Source organism: Eulemur rufifrons, chromosome 15, assembly GCF_041146395.1.
Source record: "Eulemur rufifrons isolate Redbay chromosome 15, OSU_ERuf_1, whole genome shotgun sequence".
Classification (NCBI taxonomy): Eukaryota; Metazoa; Chordata; class Mammalia; order Primates; family Lemuridae; genus Eulemur; species Eulemur rufifrons.
The window spans coordinates 62,692,208-62,712,472 of NC_090997.1; the positions used below are offsets into that span (position 1 = coordinate 62,692,208).

Sequence of the window (20,265 nt, forward strand, 5' to 3'; positions counted from 1 at the left end):
TTCTTTCTTCTATTGCTGAGCTTATTATAGTTGAATTTGTGATAATTAAGTTCATAAAGATAAAACTCCATGGTATATGATTATGTTTTTATGTTAAAGTTTTACCTGAAGTTTTGTTTAATGTTTTTGCCCTTCAAATAGGAAAGAATGATGCTATACTAATGTCATGCCTTTTTTCTCTACAGATAATGAATTCTGAGTTAATGCATAGTGTAGTAGGAAGCTATCTTAAACCTCCAGAAAGAATGTTTGTTCCATCATTCACCCAGAATGAATCATCTCAGAATCGCCAGCCTATGGACTTAGAAGTTACTTCTTCTAAAGTGTTTCATAGCCCAAATAGCCAAGGTAATGCGGATATAAAATCTTATATAAAATTAGAGGAATGGTACAAATTGTGTTATAAAAACTTTTCATTTTTATGTAGAAGAAAATATGATTGTGTATTTAGCCTTAATAAAACTCCTAATTTTGATTCTGTTGCTCAAAATTTCTATGAATTTAGACAAGTTACTTAATACTTTTTATTTTGGCTTCTTCAGCTATAAAATAAAAATTAATATAACCAGCTGGACGCATATCACAGGTTTATCATAAAAACATCATTAGAAAGCAGGAAAATACTCTTTGAAGAATAACAGGTCAGATTTGGCATCCTTCTAAACTAGATTATTAGAATGCTAGTAAATTAGGTGGAGTTGTATCTTATTCAAGGATTACATTCAGAAATTGCATATATCCAAAATCATCCTTGAAAATTCTTTAGGAAGCCAGAATACTATAAAATACTAGTGTTGTAACTTTTTAAATATAAATTTAGAAGGATCTTAAAATTGAATTAGGGAAATACTTATGATCCCAGGCATACCTTATATCATGTACCATATGAAAAGCAATAAATATAATTTCTTTATCTTATTTGTCAAAAACAAATGATGATCTCTAGCAAGCGTCTTTCTAATTTTATATAAACTATATGGAAGTTAAAACTCTGAACTTAATCATGAAGATATTAATATAGCTGAATAAAAATCATAGTAGTACACGTGTACTATTTATCATCTTTCAAGCCTGACATCAGGTAAACCATATTTATAGTTAAGTATAACTTAAGTAATACTTTTTTTCCAACGGAAGAAACTGTGTTCTACCTCACATGTCCTAATTCTTAATACTACATCTTGGACAAAGAAACAATAAATGTGGTTTTTTTGTTTGTTTGTTTGTTTGTAGGCCATTTAAAAGACTTCAATTTTTTTCTTTTATTTTAATGTTTGTGGTTTGATTAAAATCGAACACATCAAGAACTGAGAAAAACCTTTAACTTTGAACCGAATTTACTATGTTAATTTTAATTTTCTTTATACCTACTCAGACTCTTATGCCTCTCAGACTATACATTAAGTCCTTTTATTTGAAAATATTTATTTTATTAAATTAAGTTGTGGTTATTAGCTTTCTAAATCCTAGAAATCACTAAATACAATCATAGATACATTGTTTTTACAAGATATGATGGAGAAAATTTGTCTGTCTTTAGAGTTTCAGTCATTTTTCATTTTTATGAGGGAATATACATATAGATTTTTCTGGCTCATTAACAAGAATATACTACTCATTTTTTTCATGTTACTGTGATTTTAAGTGTTCAGAAACTTTCGCTTAAAATGTCAACCATATTTTTTTCCCAACAGCTCTTATTTTAGCCTTAAAAACTCTTCAGGAAAAAATTTATCGTTTAGAACTAGAGAGAACACAAGCTGAAGATAACCTGAACATTCTTTCCAGAGAAGCAGCACAGTATAAAAAGGCCTTGGAAAATGAAACAAATGAGAGAAATCTGGCACATCAGGAACTGATAAAGCAGAAAAAAGGTATAAAATGCAGTAGTTCTCAGAAATGAAGGGTTACCAAAATTCACAGTTTGAAAATAATAAACCTAATCTAAGCAGATTTACTCAAACGCCTTTGTTCTTATATACATTCAAACCTTGTGGCCTTGTTCTCAGACATTTTGATATCTGTGGGAAAAGGATGTAGCTTTGAACTTATCTCTGTTATATCTGTTATCCCAGTTCATAAATTCTTGAGATTAAAAGAAAAATTGTTTGTAGAGAAGTGGTATTCAGAAATTAGAATATTTTCAGACTAACCAACAAATCCAGTTTAACCCATAAAATAATTGAAATGCTTCATGTTTTAGTTAATAATAAATTTTAAAATTTGAAATATAAAACAATACTAGTAATTAGACAATATAAAAACAATAAAAATAAATGAAAAAGAATTTGAGAGGAAAACAAGTTTAATTCGAGGAATAGGCAGATAGGTGGAGACTTCTGTGGAAATTATGACAAGAACATGTGGACACAAGAGTTTCAGAAATTTAGAACATAAGTCCTTTATTTAATTTCACTTCAAAACTTAAGTCTTTCTTTTTCCTTGTAGCACTACATTGATCCTTAAAAATAAGGCTAAGTTCGTGTTTCACCTTATAAATAAAATGAAGAAATAGGGGAAAAAAGATTTCTGAGGTAATTAGACAAAAGTAGAAGAAAAAGCTAAGGAAAGTAAAAAGTTAAAGACTTAGGAATAGGTTGCTTACCCCCATGGAATTAGCTTTGCTACCAATAGTCAAGAACAGAGGCAAATAGGAATGGTAAAGTACATACACCTGAGTTTCCTGAAAGACTAAAAATAATTAACAGGTAAGAAATTTTACATCCTCTGTTTTTCTAGATGATATTATTTCCTAGGAACAACCAGGGTATTTATCATCCCAGAAGTTACTGACATCCTCCCCTTTCAGAAGTATGTCCTCTGGATTTTTAGGGGGAGACAATATTAAACCAATTATATATAATTAATGAGATAATCACAAAATATTTGTTCGTAACTCTGGGAAAGTCAATACTTAGGGCTAAAAGAGGCTTTGAACTTTTAGCTCTTGATTGAATTCACGTAAAATATTTCTTGTGATAACCAAATCTCTGATCTCTATGATAATTAATGAATTGACTCATTATTATTTTGTGTTTTTCATAGAAATAAGTATACAGTTAAGCTCAGCCCAGTCTCGTTGTACCCTTCTGGAAAAACAACTAGAATATACAAAGAGAATGGTTCTCAATGTAGAGCGAGAAAAGAATATGATCCTAGAACAACAGGTAAGCATATTTTCTGTAAAGAATGATAATATAACTTAATGTGTTTTGGAAGAATATTTAATTTGCATGGGAAAATCACATTATAATCTTAAGTAAAGTAGGATATAAAGCTGTATTATAGGAGATTTCTGCTAATAGTAATGACAGACCAGGTCATTTGAACCAACCCAACTGCAGAGAAAAACTAGACAGAATATAGGAAGGAAGCCAGGAAGGGGAGGCAGGGGATGAGTGAGGGAAGACACAAAATGATAGTAAATTCAGAAAACAGAGGATGAGTCATAATGTTAGAGTGAGAAGATCTAACATATGTAATTGGAATTTCAAAAGGAAAGGAGAGGGAGAATGGGACAGAAGCAATATTTTAAGAGGTAGTAGCAGAGAATTTTTCAAAACTGATTAAAAAGTAAAATCACACCACAGACTCAAGAAGCCCTATAATACCAAAGCAGGATAAATATAAGGTATGCTATATACAGACACCTTATAATAAAATAAATAATAAACAAAAAATAAAATCTTAAAAACAGCCAGAAAAAGAAAATTACATTCAAAGGGACAGCAGTTAATGTGATAGTTGACTTCTCAACTGAAAGTGCCAAATCCAAAAGATAATGGACTGAGAGAATTAAGTTATAATAATATTAAAAGAAAATAACTGCTGATCGACAACTCTATGCCTGGGAGAAATAGCCTTCAGAAATAAAGGTAAAATAAAAGCATTTTAAGACTAACAAAGACTGAGATAATTTGTTACCAGTAGGTACACTCTAAAGGGAACAGTAAAGGACATTATTAATCAGACAGAAGAAAAATTATCTTTGGTGGAAGGTCATCGGTGCAGGAAGGAATAAAGAGCAACAGAGACAATAAATATGAGGATAAGTCTCAGTGAATATTATACAAAACAACAATAATGATTTATATGGTTTAAATATACATGTATAAAGGATTAAAATTCGTCAGAACAGTAGCATATAAATTAGGAGGGAATAAATGTAGTTGAAAGTGGTTCTAACATCCTTATTTTGTCTTAGAAAAGGGTAAAAATACCAATGAATACTGGACTTTGATGGGTCAAGCATGTAACAGGTTGTAAAGGAACTAGAGAGATTGACTCTAAAATTTATAAGGGAAAGCAAAGGTCCAAGAGCAGACAGGTTATTCAGAAGAAGAAAGTGTTATTTGTATGGATAGACAACTAGAATAAAGGAATGGAATATAGTCAGATGCACTCATATGGAAACTCAATATATGATGGGGTGCCATCGCAGACCATTAGGAAAAAATCTCTAAGCATTTCATATTTTTTGATGCTATTATGAATAGTATTGGGGTTTTATTTCATTTTTCATTTGTGTATTACTGGTATATAGAAATATAATTGATTTTTGTATGGCTTTATATCCTGGGGCCTTTCTAAATTTATTTATTGGTTCTGGTAGTTTTCATATGTTCTATGGCTATTCTATATACACAATCATGTCATCCATGAATAAAAATAGTTTTTTTCTTCTTTTTCAATCTTTATGGCTCTTATTTCTCTTTCTCACCTTACTGTGCTGGCTGTTACAGCTAATACAATGTTAACTAAAAATGATTGGCACTGACATCCTTGCTTTGTTCCTGATCTTTAGGGGAAAGCTACTAGTCTTTCACCATTCAGTATGATATTAACTACAGGTTTTTGTTAGCTGCCCTTTATCAAGTTGTGGAAATTACCTTCTAAGTTTGTTGAATGTTTTGTCATGAATGGGTGTCACATTTCATCAATTGCTTTCTCTACATTCTTTGAGAGTCATATTTTTTTCCTTTTATTCTGTTAACATGATGAGTTACATTGATTGATTTTCAAATGTTAGCTAACCTTGTATTCCTAATGTAGAAGATCACCAATTGATCTTCTAAAAAAAATATGTATTATTTTTTTTGTGCATGGCTTGATTCAGTTTGCTGATATTTTGCTTAAGTGTTTTTGTGACTATGTCCTTGAGGGATTTTGATTTGTAATTTTCCTTATAATGTCTGGTTTTGGTGTCTTGGGTTTTCTGACTTCAAAAAATTAGTTAGTGCTTGCATTATTTCAGGACAGGGAAATAGTAAGAAAAGAAAGAAAAAAATAGAAAAAATTAGTTGGGAGAATTCCTTCCATTTTCTGAAAGATCTTGTGTAAGAGTAGTATTATTTCTTACTTAAATGTTTGATAGAACTCAATATTTGATAGAAACCATCTGGGACTGGAGTATTCTTTGTGGGAGGTTTTTAAATTATGAATTGAACTTATTTAACAGATATAGGGGTACTTAGATTTTCTGTCTTTTTTCTTATGTCTTTAGTGATGTCCCTCTTTTCTTGCTGATATTGTTAATTTGTGTTTTTGCTTTTTAAAATAGGAATTAGTCTGCCTGTCACTTTATAATTTTATTGATTTTTTTTTTAAAGAAACAACTTTTAAAATTTTTTTTCAGGTTTTTTTGTTCATTTTCTATTTCATTGATTCCAACCTTATTATTTTCTTCTTTCTAGGGTCTAATTCACTTAATTTTTACCCTGGCTTTCTATTTTGGATGCTTAGGTTATTGATTTTAAACCTTTTATTCTTTCCTTTTAAATATTATATTTTGCAATTAAAGCTATCAGTTTTCTTCTAAACACTGAGTCCCACAAATTTTGATATTTTGTATTTCTATTATCTTCAGTTAAAAATATTTTCTAACTTTTTTGGTGATTTCTTTTAAAATTCTGTTATTTGCTCCTCTTCATCCTGGTCCTCTTCCTCCTCCTTTTATTTATTTATTTATTTATTTTTTTTTTCTTTTTTTTTTTTTTTTCCTCCTCCTTTTAAATAGCTGCTCTAGGGGCTAAAATATGTATTCTTAACATACCACAGTCTGCCATGAATTAGCATTAAAACACTTCACGTATAATATCCTTTCTATGGCATGCTTCTACTTATCCCTCTTTGTGCTACAGTTTTCATATATTTTGCTTCTACATATGTTATAAAACCCACAGCACATCATTATTTTTGCTTTAAATGGCCAATTATCCTTTAAAGAAAATTAAGAAACAAGAAAAAAATATGTATTTATCCATATTTTTACCATTTCCAGTGGTTTCATTTCTCTGTGTAGATTTGATTTTCCATCTATTTTTTTTTTTTAGTCTGAAGGAAAGTCTCTTAGCATTTATTTATCTGGAAAAGTCTTTATTTCATTGTCATTTGTGAAAGATATCTTGGCTGGATGTAGAATTCTAGTTGAAAGCTTTTTTCTTTCAGCACGTTAAAGATTTTGTTTCATTTGTCTTCTGGATTTCATAGTTTCCAATGAGAATTCTTATCTTTATTCCTCTGTGCATAATGTGTCATCATTTCTCAGGCTGCTTTTAAGATTTTTCTTTTATTACTGGTTTGTGGTTTTCTTGTGTTTATTCTACTTGGACTTTTTGAGATTCTTCAATCTGTCAGTATTTTTTACTAAATTTAGAAAATTTTTAGTCATTATCCTTCAAATAATTATTCTGTTCTCCTCTCCTTCTGAGAATCCAATTAAATGTAAGACCCCAGGTCACCAAGACTTTGTTTATTGGTGGGTTTTTTTGTTTTTGTTTTGGGGTTTTTTTTGTTTGTTTGTTTGTTTTAACTAATAGACTTTATCTATGGAGCCATTTTAGGTTTATAGAAAATTGAGCAGATAGTACAGAGAGTTCTTCTTGCCCCCTCACAATTGTCCTTATTATTAATGTCTTTCATTAGCATGGTAATAAACACCATTACAAAACAGTATATGCATGTGCATATGCATGTGTATACTTTCCTTTTCTCCTGTGCTCTCTTTATGGTTTATTCCTCTGATAGCTGCTTTTCTATGTTAGAGTTAGAGAGAGGGTAAGTCAATGAGTAGGTTTGATCACCTTGTATTAATAAATAACACTGTTTAATACAGGTTTTGTTAATGATTTTTTTCCTTAGAACTGTTATATAAAGATGTATAGAAGAGTTTGTTCCATTGACGCTAATACAGCACATCTTTTTTGGTATATTGTATTTGCTCCTTAAAAGTATTTGATTTTGCTTGTAAGCACCTGAAATATGTGCATGTTTCTTATGACAGATTTATATTGTGTTTTGAATTCTCAGAAATTGTATTATTCTCAATTCATTGGCATCACTTGCCAAATTCAAGTTTTGTTTTTATCCTTTCCAGGCCCAGCTTCAAAGAGAAAAAGAACAAGATCAGATGAGGCTACACGCAAAACTTGAAAAGCTTGATGTCTTAGAAAAAGAGTGTTTCAGACTTACAACAACTCAGAAAACTGCTGAGGTAAGCTTCTACTTGTTTCTTTGGAGCGATGATGGTGGGAATAAATCTTTAGTGCTAAGCATAATTGGCATTGTATGTGAATGTACAGTAAATCTTAGATTTATAAAATTTCATTTACAACTTTTATTAATCCAGATATGAATTCCTACCTATAGAGATGAAAAATTAATGTGTTCCATCATGGTATAAGTGAGCTTGTCTTTTGATGTAAAATTGTAATTTTGACTTCTAATATGGCAGGACATTTGCATTTGGCAGTTAAGTTACCTAAAGGATATTGAAAAGATTGTCTTTCATCACTTACAGTCAGATTAAGCCTATCTTAGATCCCTTCCCTCTCCTTTTTCCACCCAAATCTTTTCCATTTTATAAGATTTTCTCTAGGAAGCTTTCTTGAGCTCTCCAACATAAGTGGTGGAGAAACTTTGAGGATACTAATGGTTTAGAACTTAGGAAGTTCTCTCTTTGAAATAGTACTGTCCTCCTATTTTGAACCACCCAACAGATATAAGATGTAATACTTATGTGTATAATGTTATATACACATGGTTATATAGATGTCATTCATATCAAATAATATTCATTGCTTTGTTATTTTATTGTTTCGTGTATATTACTCTTATTTACCTACATATAATAATTAAGTATCCTTAACCTGAAAATATAAAATCTGAAATGCTCCAAAATCCAAAAATTTTTGAGGACTGACATGACACTCAGAGGAAATGTTCACTGTGGCACTTTGGATTTTGAATTTTGGGATTAGGAATACTAAACCCTTATTGAAAATATTCTAAAATCCAAAATCTGATACACTTCCATTTTCAAGCATTTCCGATAAGGGATACTTAACCTGTATAAGCACTTAAGTAATAAGGACCACCTATTATATTTCTAATATGTCTTCCTTCCCTCTCTTTCCCCCTGAAATTGCACCCTTATCATATGTACATGATAGAAATTTATTGTTATTTTTGTATGTTTTGAATAAAACATTGAGACGTGAGACTATAATAATTTAACCTTCTAGACATTTAGTACCCTCATAAGTTTCATCATTTTAGTTTTGTTGTTGGAAGTTGGAAGCCTATCTGTATATACATTCTTTGCTTTCCCTTTGTTCTCTTATGTGTAATAGCTGGTAAAAGAAAGAAGCAGGAAGAAAGCCAAGAAAAATCTTAGCATCTTTTGCCATTCCTTTTTCTTACTTTCAGCTTTAGCTTGCCAAACTCTTAAGAATCAAGACCACTAGAATTCTATTTGGAAAAGCAACAGAGGGTATTTGGCTCTAGTTTTTATAACAATCCCAGTTTTCGATTCTTTTTGCAGGACAAGATTAAACATTTAGAGGAAAAACTTACAGAAGAAGAACATCAACGTAAGCTATTTCAAGACAAAGCTTCTGAGGTAAATAGAGCACTAATCTGTCATGGTAAACCATATATGTTTTGTTAATATTATACTTTATTTTCCTTAACTGAAAATTAGATTGTAATTTCTACTTCCTAGCTTGTTAGTTTTGTTTCTTTTTGCTATAATAATGAAATTCTCAATCAGCCGGTATATTCATTATGCTTGGATGCACTGCCAAGAGTTCTTTTAATCTTTTGACATTCTGACAAATACATATATTCTCAGTTGAAAGAACTCTTACGATAGATTGTTTTCAGTTTCATTGATATATATTAAATAGTTCATTCTCTTGTAAACAGAATACTATTATAATTACTAATATACTTAGTAACTTACACACACAAAATAGTATTTTGGATTTTCTTTTTTTTCCTCAGAAAGCACTTTTATATTTATAAACTGAGACCTGACCTCTCATTATAATGTTTTTGAAGAAGCATGTTACAAATCAATTTTGTGAGTTTTTTCTTTACTATTATAGCTTCAAACTGGACTTGAAATCAATAGAATTTTAATGTCTTCAGTTTCAAATCCCAAATACTCCAAGGAAAAGAAGAAATCTTCAAAGGTATGCATATAAAACTTTTTCCCAAACAACACTTTCTTATTTGCTAATACTTATTTATTCACTCTTTTAATGTTTATACCTAACCCATTTCCAGCAAGGATTTGAAGAGATATATAATAAACGACATGGAATAGTGCATGTCAAGTGATGATGGTTTGGGGTGTAAGGACAGAAAATTTCATAAAACCAAGGTTAAAGAAAGTAATAGCAGTTGTGCATAAAACTTAGCTCTGAGTTTTTTGGCAACCAAAGCAAAAAAGAGCACATAATGGACAGTATAGCTGTCTTTGTGAAATAATATGAAGCACTTCAGTTTTTCTAGAAAGATAAAGATTTTCCTAAACTCTTGGAGAAATGTATTTTGTGATACCTTATAAAAGAGGCACTAAACAACACAGTAGATACTGATAACACAATAAATCCTGAAAGCAGTTTTATGTAATACATGCACAATAAAAAATAGGATTTTTTTTTAACAGACCTGTTAACTTATAGATCTGTAAAGGTATTTATATAGGGAAATTATTATTATTTGTTCTTTCTATACTCATATCCTTTGAATTTGCCTGAAAATAAGGGTTTGAGAGTTTTAGTACTTTATAGATTGACCAATGTTTTGTTTTGATGAATTGATGTTTGGAATATATTGTAGCTTAACCTTCTTAATTATATATAATGGTAAGAAAAAAAATTTAAATCTTTTTTAATATTATGATTCTGGGATTATAGTTTTGATGACCATTATTACTATTTATTCATTTTGCATGTAGTGAGTGTTTCTTTGTGCCATTTGCTATGAGAGTCAGGGATGCTGCTATTTGAGAATTCTGTCCAGTACTGTATGCTTACTCTGTGGATAAAATAATAGAGAGAACATAATACTTAACTTTGGCTACTTTTTTTTTTTTTTTTTTTTGAGTCTCACTCTGTTGCCCTGGGTAGAGTGCAGTGGTGTCATCATAGCTCACTGCAGCCTCCAACTCCTGGGCTCAAGAGATCCTCCTGCCTCAGCCTCCCAAGTACCTGGGATTACAGGTGCATGCCACAATGCCCAGCTAATTTTTCTATTTTTAGTAAAGACGAGGTCTCACTCTTGCTCAGGCTGGTCTTGAACTCCTGAGCTCAAGCAATCCTCCCGCCTTGGCCTCACAGAGTGCTAGGATTACAGGCATGAGCCAGCGTGCCTGGCCCTCTTTTATTACATAAATAAGAATTAATGTTCAGTACTTTGGCTGTATTTTTCATAATTTTTTTTAAAGTATTTTCAAACTACAATAATGAAAAACATTTCCCAATGCAACTTTATGTTTTTTGCTTATTCCTTCCTTAAATATTTGTTTTGTGTCTTGTTTGTGCAATGAGATTCAAAGCCACAAAGCCAAATAGAAAATCACTGTCAGTAATTTTCAAGAAGAACAAATATTGACTTATTCATTGTAAAAATAGTGAAGGTACAGGGAGAGGTAAAAAAAAAAAAAAAAATAAGGAAAGAAAAGGTAGTTCCTGGAAAAGAAGAGAATAATTAACAGCAAAATCACTTTATAAAAGTGCTTTGTTCAAATCACAAGTTCATGAGATCTGCAAATTGTATTGTCTCCCTTTAAAGATGAAGGGACATTAATGTTGCTGAAGGTAGGATCAGATTTCGGGAAGCCTCTATGAGAGACCTGCTTCCGCTCACACTGTTTCTTCATATCCTAGACATAACTCATAATTCATTCAACTCATACATCTTAATGGCATAGACTGGTGTCTCTATGTAATAAAGAGGTAAATAAGAGAGGAATTTATGAGAAACAGATAAATGTACAAATATCAGAGTGTAAGAAAAGCTTAACAGAGGTATAAACAAAGTGTTGTGGTGCTGTTTAGACAAAGAAATACGTGAAGGGTAATGCAAAAAGCAGTACTAAAGACAGCCTGGGAGAATTAATAAGTATTGACAGATTGAGATGACGAGAAATGTATGACAGTCTGAGGAAATCGTTGGTTTTTCCAGGGACCTATAGGTCCAGTAGTGGGGGTGAGATGGGGTCATAGTGAAAGTTAAAATTGAAAATACAGCTTGGGGTGAGAGAATGGCTAACTTTGAATGCCATGTTAAAAATTTGAGCTTTTATTCTATAAATAGTTGGGAACCACTGAAGACTTCTGAGAAGAATATGGACATGATTAGCACTGTAATTCTAGATGGTAAATGACAGCAGTATGAGAGTTTATATAGCTTTATCACATGTGTAGATTCCTGTAACCATCACAACAATCAAGATACAGAACTGTTCCACCACCATAAGGCTCTTTCATGCAATCCCTTTATAACTACACATCTCTTTTCCTGTCCCTGGCAAGCTATAATCTGTCCACTATCTCTATAGTTTGTTATTTCAAGAATGTTAAATAAATACAATTATACTGTATGTAACTTTTTGGGATTGGCTTGTTTTACTCAGCTTCTGGGATTGGCTTTTTCCCCTTGAGAGCCATCCAAGTTGTTGCATATATCAGTACATTTTTTTAAATTTCTGCATGGTATTCCACACTATGGATGTACCACAGTTTAACCATTCATCTATTGAAGGATATTTGGGTTGTTTCCAGTTTGAGGCTATTTCAAATAAAGCTGCTATGAATATTTGTGTTCAGGTTTTTGTGTGAACATAAGTTTTCATTTTCTGGGATAAATGTCCAAGATAGCAGTTGTTGGGTTATATGATAAATACTTGTTTAGTTTTGTAAGAAACTGCCCAACTGTATTCCAAAACGGCTGTACCATTTTGTAGTCCCACCAACAATATATGACAGATCCAATTTCTCTGCATGCTTGCCAACATTTGGTATTTGTCACTGTTTATTATTTAGGCCATTCTGATAGATGTGCAGTGATATTTCATTGTAATTTTAACTTGCATTTCCCTAATAGCTAATGATGTTGAATATCTTTGATTTGCCATCATATGTCTTTTTCAGTGAAATTTCTGTCCATGTCTTTTGCCTATTTTCAAATTGCATTGTTTGTTTACTATTGAGTTTTGAGAGGTCTTCATATTATAAATGTCTTTAAGATAATTTTTTGTTTACGTTTCCTTTGTCAATCTCTAGAAAACTAAATGTTTAAAGAGAGGACCACCTCAGCAAATTTATTCAAAGTTTGGAGCACTACCTTTTGTGTCTGAAAAGGTGAGAGGGAAAAAAGTAAAGATAGTTGTTCAAAAAACTCCTGCTTCATTGTAAGTGCTACTTGAATACCATCAGTTGTTTAAAATTGTTCTCAGCAATTTCTTTTCCCCTAAGTCTTCCAGTGCAAGCTGCTCTGTGAATGCGAGTGTGCAAAACTTTCTGCAGATGATGCAACGCTGTGGCCCACACATCCTTCAGAAACCTTCTGAAGTGACTGAGCCTAGATGTCTCTACAAGCCCATTAGAAAAACTTCCCAGTGTAAAGCTGTACCTTCTGACTCAGAAAAGTCCGTTTCCATTTGTGACAATTTATCTGACCTGTTAATGGCAATGCAGGATGAGCTGGACCAAATGAGCGTGTAAGTATTTTTATTCTTTATCAGGAGAAGTAGCAAGATATTTAGATATCATTTTTTCTTCTCAGTCTTAAGAACAATGCCATTTACAAATTCTTAAAGGTCTTACCTGGCCATTTGAACAGATTGACTGCTATTGATTTTTCATTGTTTTTATTGATACTATTTAAAATTTTAATTGTGTGTAATTACTATTTTTCCAATCTAAGGAGTTTCTGTGTTCCCAAGATCTGGACTGATAGACAGATATTACTGTCCTTCTAATACATAGGACCTGGTGACCTTAGATTATAACTCACAAAAGCTCTTATAGAATCTTTTAGTTAAATTAATGATTTCATTACACAAGTAGGAATGAAATTCCTTATTTTAGACTTTGGTACTTCTGCATTACAAATTTTGAAGCAACATCCACAGTAAGGAAGATTTCTGTATGGGATACATTATATAATGCCCCATGTTTAGATATATATCCAACAGAAATTCTAGAACTATGTGATTTGGCTGGCCAACTAGTTGAACTAAGACTTCTATAGAAGATATAGCTAGTTGTTATATATTGACAGTATTTCATTGAGTAAGCTAACTCCAAATCTAGGGATTTCTCAGGGAAATATTTCCACAGCTGGAATTCTTTCAGAAATACTGCATCAGTAATTCGAGAATTGAAATTATTTAAGAAGAGAGCCATTTAATGCCTCTATTTAAGGACATGAGAACATTTGACTACATTTAGCTATGAGCATCAAGAATTCAGATTTTGTTAAAAGTTGTTTAGCTAGCAGCCTAAGTTTAAGATATTTCTAATTGTATTTAATCACAAGGGCCTTGTTATATTTACCATATATTTAATTATATAACCCTAAAGGAAGAGACTGTTTTTGAAGATTAATGTTTAACTCTGACTAAAATTTATCATTGAACAATGTTTTAATTATGGCAAAAACATATGCTATAAAATATAACAGTGCTTGATATTTGTTTTCCTTTCATAGGGAGCATCAAGAATTACTGAAACAAATGAAGGAAACTGAAAGCTATTCAGTCTGTGATGACATAGAATGTGAACTTGAGCGTTTAGTCAAGAAAATGGAAATTAAAGGAGAACAAATTTCCAAACTGAAGAAGCATCAAGCCAGTGTAAGAAGGCTTTAGTAAAAGATTTTAATAACAAGATAAAATATCTGGATTTAGCGTTACATCTCTGCATGACCTTCCAAATTTGAGGTCCGTGTGTGGGATATAGTGAAAAGATAGACAGAAGTAACTGAGGCTTGTTACAGAATAGAGCTGTCTGTCCCATTGGAATAATATGGGCCTCTTACGTAACTCTCCCAAGTTAATATTTTTAAAAATGAGCAAGAAAGTTTAGTTGTGTATTTAGAAATGGCTTTGGGGAAAATGTAAGGTAGGGTAATTTACCTTAGCAGCTCTCTGGTTGCCCTTTTAGCATTCTTTTCCCTTATCCTTTTGTCATCTAATGCCTTAATGATGCCCCTTATATCAGCAGGTCTCTAATTCAGTACCATACATAAACCTGGCTCCTCAAGCAGTACCCCAATCCTTAAAGCACTATTTCCCCTTTCCCAAAACATGCTGTGCTGTGTTCCATTCCCTGGGGACCTGTACTCACCTAGCTACGGTGCGTAGAACAGGTGTGACAAGGAGAACTCTCTACTTGTTTGTGAAGTCTTAATAACAAAGAATGGCATAGCAGTTTTAGTATTTGAACAGAAGAATCATGGAATATAATATTTTATCCCAAGACAATAACTCCATAGGTTGAATTTTCAGCTGCTGTTATACTGCTGGAACACAAGGCAGAAGGAGCCTTTCCAGGAACCTTCAAGCCACATCATGTTGCCATCTGCCTATGGATATAATCAGCACTCATATAAGTTAGTGATATATTAACCTCACAAATCAGCCCTGCCCCCTTTATAGGAAAGTAATAAAAGATATAGAATGTCATAGGCTTTATTCTTCTTATGGCCAATAAAGAAAGAAATGAAACTTTTGAAACAAATATTTTCACTTTATTGACTTTTAAGGTGATAGTAAATAAGAATTTTTATATGATTGTTTTAGAGCGAAGATTTTACAACTGTACACCTTCTTGGAATTACATAGGAGAAAACTTGAATAGAAGAATAATCATATTTTTAAAACTTAGTCTATATATACTGTATTTTGAAAGGCAAAATTTATATTCCATAATAGCTATAGCAGTATAAATTTTCAAACATTTTATCATGATCGATTTAATAATATCTGTAATAAAAATTACCTCTTAGCCAAACAGAGAACCAGGTAGTTATCCAAAGTCTGGATCAGCTCTACAAATTAGACCTATGCATAAGTGAAATAGACAAAGTAACAGGTTAGACTTTGAAGAAATGGGTGTTAGCTTGTTTATAGGTATTGTTTTTGTTTAATTCTATCTGCCCCCATTATTACCAGACAACCCTCAAGGAGATAAAGTTATAGTTATTCCCTTGAGCTTTTTTTTAATATTCAACAGTACTTTAAACTCAGGAATACTTTCAAGATTTCACATGTGCGTGTGTGTGTGTGTGTGTGTGTGTGTGTGTGTATAAGTATGTTTATATATATGACTCTATAAACTTGATGCTCATTCCTAAAACCAGTTTGCTTTGCTGGTATTATCACCTAAAAGGTCCTTTCTCTCCTCTCTATTCTCCAGTTTTTACCAGTTTCATATCTTCCATACAACCTTTCCTTCAACTTCGCCAGGCCACATTGATCTTGTCCTACTTTGGTCTTCTTACATACACACTTTTTGTCCTATTCAAAGTTATCCTGGCTTGAAGTATTCTCTAATTGTCATGTATATGCTTTTCTTTCGCTAAAAGTAATAAGCTCGTTGAAAGCAAGAACTGTTTTATTCATTATATTTCTACCTGACTAGCACTGTGTTAGGCATGTAATAAATGTTTGATAAAAACTTACTGAATTGAACTTTTTAATTTAATGTAATCTTCGAACCATCATTGCAATCCATCTAATTTAGGATATATTTTTAGTATATTTTTGACTAAAATATTAGATTTTTTTTTCTTTCCAGGTCCGTAAACTGCAGCAAAAAGTTCAGAACTCAAAGATGAGTGAAGCTTCAGGTATTCAACGAGAAGACATCTACCCCAAAGGATCAAAGAACATAAAAAATAGCCCCAGAAAATGTTTGAATGAAACTAACCCTTTTCAGAAAAACAACAATTTTCATCCAGTACGAGTTCATAATCTTCAAATGAAATTGAGGAGAGATGATATCATGTGGGAACAATAACACAAAAGCAGAACTGTGTCACCTTAAATGAACTTTGTCAATGAGATCTTGAATTGTCTAAAGTGGTTTTAATTTAATATACTTTTGTGAAATTTTGAATTATGTTTCTAGCCTCTATAAAACATGAAGTTACAGTATTTTAAAATTAATACCTAATGACCTAAGAGTCCCAAATAATAAATGATTGCTTTTTTTTTATTCTTATTTCAACATATTGTGGGGGTACAAAAGTTTAGGTTATGTATATTGCCCTTGCCCCCCCCGCCCCCCGAGTCAGAGCTTCAAACGTGTCCATCCCCTAGACAGTGCACATCGCACTCAATGATTGCTTTTTTATTTTTCTTATTAACCAAAATCCCCAACTTTATCATGTCTTAGGACTTTGTTCAATTTGCAAATATCTTAAGCTAAATCTAAGAAACTATACTAAAATTAACTTAACTCTAAGATACAAGTACCATTCTACTTTTTTATTTAGAAGGCTTATAATCTTAAGAATTAAGTTTTGGCTGGGCGCGGTGGCTCACGCCTGTAATCCTAGCACTCTGGGAGGCCGAGGTGGGCGGATCGTTTGAGCTCAGGAGTTCGAGACCAGCCTGAGCAAGAGCGAGACCCCATCTCTACTAAAAATAGAAAGAAATTATATAGACAGCTAAAAATATATATAGAAAAAATTAGCCGGGCATGGTGGCACATGCCTGTAGTCCCAGCTACTCGGGAGGCTGAGACAGGAGGATCCCTTGAGCTCAGGAGTTTGAGGTTGCTGTGAGCTAGGCTGACGCCACGGCACTCACTCTAGCCTGGGCAACAGAGTGAGACTCTGTCTCAAAAAAAAAAAAAAGAATTAATGTTAAATCAACAGAGTACAGAAAGGTCTTTTAACTTTCCTAGGGTTTTTGCTGGTGTTTCCTCCCTATCTTGTTTTAAAGGTATGAAATGTTTTTCTCTTTTGTAAAGTGAAAAGTGTAATGGTCCTACAGTTTTATGAAGAAGCTTTTAATACAAATTTTATGTGACAATTACGAATAGGAAACCATAAACTTAATTTTCAGAAGATAGAGTTATAGTTATTTCCTTGAGTTACTGTCATAACTTCATTGCAGAAGTTTTCCTGTGCTATTCCCATTCTCTTTTACAAATCTAGTTTTTTAAATACTAGTGATTTATTTTATCTTACTTTATAACTTTTGGTGACTTTTATTCTTTGCATTGTGTATAATGTTCATCCGTTTAAATTGAGTCTGTGAATTTAGGACCTACAAAGTGATAATATTTTTAAGAACAAAGTATAGGAAGAAAAAAATTGTCATTTAATTACCTCATCTAGCAAAAATTCAGGGAAATATGGTACATTTTTATTTTTTATATTTTAAAATCAATGATGTCATAATAGATTTCTTTGTGTATACATGCTTTATAATAAATTTGCACTTGTTGACCTATCATTCCAGAAGTCTATAGAAACTAGTATGACTCTTCTGTACTCTTGGTTTCTCACTCAAATCCTCTGGAGCAGCTAGAGAACTGGAGTCATCAACTGAAGTAGAAATAGAGGACAGGCACAAGAGGTGTAATAGAAGGGAGGAGCTCAGAATATCGGGTAGCAGTCTAAGAGATGGTGATTCCAAAGGGACAGAGTTAGACGTACATGTTTACTGATTCTCTGAATGCACAGCGGGGGCAGTGTTCAAGATATAGGTGTGAAAAAATGTTTAGGTCAGGATCTCAGGAAGCTAAGAAAAGCAATTTTTTAAAGACAGTCTTTCTTTCTGTTTTCCTAGGTAATTCCCTAAAGTATGTGTAGGAGAAAGTGGGTAATTGTGGACCTTCTGGGGAGAAGGAGAACTGTGATTCATTCTAATGGTGAGAAGAGGTACCATGTTAGAAGATCTTTCCGTACCTGGAAATGGGGAGGTGACTGAAGATGGCCAGATTAATACTTGGAATTGTCCTTGAAAGTAATTAGTCACAGAGATGAAAGTTTCTCTCCTTCTGGTGTAAATAGTACCCGTGCCCTTTGCTGGCTTTCATGCCCCTCCCCCATAAGCTCCTCAGACCTGGAGATGTTCCGTAGGGTGTTTCATCTGAACTCAGTTTTATCACCTTACCTGTTTTTCTACTGTGCCTTTCATCTTTAAGGATATGAGTTTTATAGTTTGAGCTTATCAAAAAACCCACCAGGACTGTAATACTGCCCTATATTTCTGTGCCTTTGTTTTCTATGCACCTAGACAGGGAACTGAATATATTTAGTTTATCAATAAAGTCATTACTTGTGAAGATGTATTGCTAAAAATAATTACCATTAAAAAATTTAAGTCACTTTAGGAACACTTGAATATTTCAATTAAGAATTGAGAATTCCCTCAGCAAAAGGGTTGACACTGAAAAACTCAATAAATGTTTTTTGAATCTGAGTGACCAAAAAAAAAAAATGTTGTGGAACACAAGTTTGCATGGATTAAAGCCTAAAAAGCAAAGACCTAAATATATTCTTAGCAAAAGTGGAAATATTCTAATTTATTTGGGTCCTTTTTTCTTTTTCCTTATGTCTGGAGAGAAATTGCTTTGGCTTCTTTCCTAACCCAGGTTTCTAATGGGTGGAGGTAAAGAATACAGTTCTACCATGGTACAGAAATACATAGTCACGTGCAGCAACTTGATTTGGAGTCTGTTTTGGTTGCTGAGGTGACATTTATTAGTGAGGGACAATAAATAATGGTGTCTTGGTGCTCCATTACAGCAACTGAACTAAAAATGTATCTCTGCTCACAGACTGCCTGCTTGCCAAGGCCTTTGACTCCTCAGGGGGTGGAGCAAAAGATTTCTTTCCTGGATGGGGCAGTCTATCGTCAGTGTACAGGAGTTGCTATAGCAACTCCACAGCTGTGCTCTGCCTAGCAGGAACTTGGTATGATTTCATTGATTTTGTTCACTTAAGTGAAAAAACAGAGTTTTTTTTATTTAATTAGAAATTGAAAAAATGGAATTTTCTAGCCAAGGCAGCTCTCAACTTTGATGAATCTGTGAAAACTAGAAAGTTCCCGTGTTTGAAGCAGCAGGTATTGTGAATATTCTAATACTGGAAATGGAAATTGGAATCTTGAATTAACTGTACTTGGGTGGGTCATTGGCAACCCAGCCATTTTTATGAGGTTCTAGCTAAAGATAGAAAGGTTGGAGGGAAATGTTCAGTTTTCAACAATGTAAGATTAAAGCGGGAGATAACTGGCTGGGATGGTGTACTTGAAAATTATTTTCAAGATTTTTTTGATAGCTTTATTACTTTAAAAGTATAATTTTAACATAAAGTAATATTCTTAATCTGTGACAAAATATCAAAAAATTAAATAACAATTTGACATGTAGAGATCAATCTAAGGGAGAAAAGGGCAGTTGGTCATGTACAATGGAAGGAGTGTGTGTTGTGGCCAAAATCGCACCAGCTGCCATTATTGGTGTAGAGCAAATAATGAAACTCCTAATGGGGTTTCCTGGAACTCTATTCAGCTGTAACTAAAGCTTTACCTACTGAGAACGCTTAATTTTATGTGAAGTTTAGATAAGTATAAGCTGACTCCCAGACATAGGACAAGACAAATCTCTTTAAGGCATAATAGCATCTGTGAGATTTAAAAAAAGCTCTTTATAGGTGCCATTACACTTTTTAATTAAAGTGAGATGAGGATAAACAAATAAAAATAATATTGACTGTCACTCATCTGAAAACAAATTTATTTCTTGGTAATTAAATAGACCTTGTCAACACCTCGGCCTTTTTCATACGATCTTATCTACTTATTTTCGTGCACTTTCTCTTTCAGTTTTTTTTTTTTTTTTTTTTTGGTATTTTGTCATGTAAAGAAAATTAGACAATGAAAAATATAAAGTTAAGTCTTTAAAATAATGTCTGGGTCAGATTTTGTTTTTATTATAGCTGTAGATTAATTGT

General features: G+C 32.5%; 1 protein-coding gene across 3 annotated transcripts; it reads left to right on the top strand.

Annotated features, from left to right (window-relative positions):
- The first annotated feature begins 188 nt into the window (after positions 1–188).
- CEP57L1 (centrosomal protein 57 like 1) lies at positions 189–16,393 on the top strand. 3 transcript variants are annotated; one of them, XM_069488188.1, is made up of 10 exons: positions 189–348; positions 1,695–1,874; positions 3,046–3,167; positions 7,376–7,492; positions 8,822–8,899; positions 9,387–9,473; positions 12,573–12,650; positions 12,765–13,009; positions 14,002–14,146; positions 16,092–16,393. In XM_069488188.1, the coding sequence occupies exons 1-10, from the start codon at positions 189–191 to the stop codon at positions 16,311–16,313; spliced, it is 1,434 nt and encodes a 477-aa protein (XP_069344289.1). In that variant the 3' UTR covers positions 16,314–16,393. The 3 variants fall into 3 exon arrangements, with proteins under 3 accessions (XP_069344289.1, XP_069344290.1, XP_069344291.1); XM_069488189.1 differs by having other exon boundaries at positions 12,816–13,009; XM_069488190.1 differs by lacking the exons at positions 12,573–12,650; positions 12,765–13,009; positions 14,002–14,146; positions 16,092–16,393 and having other exon boundaries at positions 3,070–3,167; positions 9,387–9,485.
- The last annotated feature ends 3,872 nt before the right edge of the window (positions 16,394–20,265 follow it).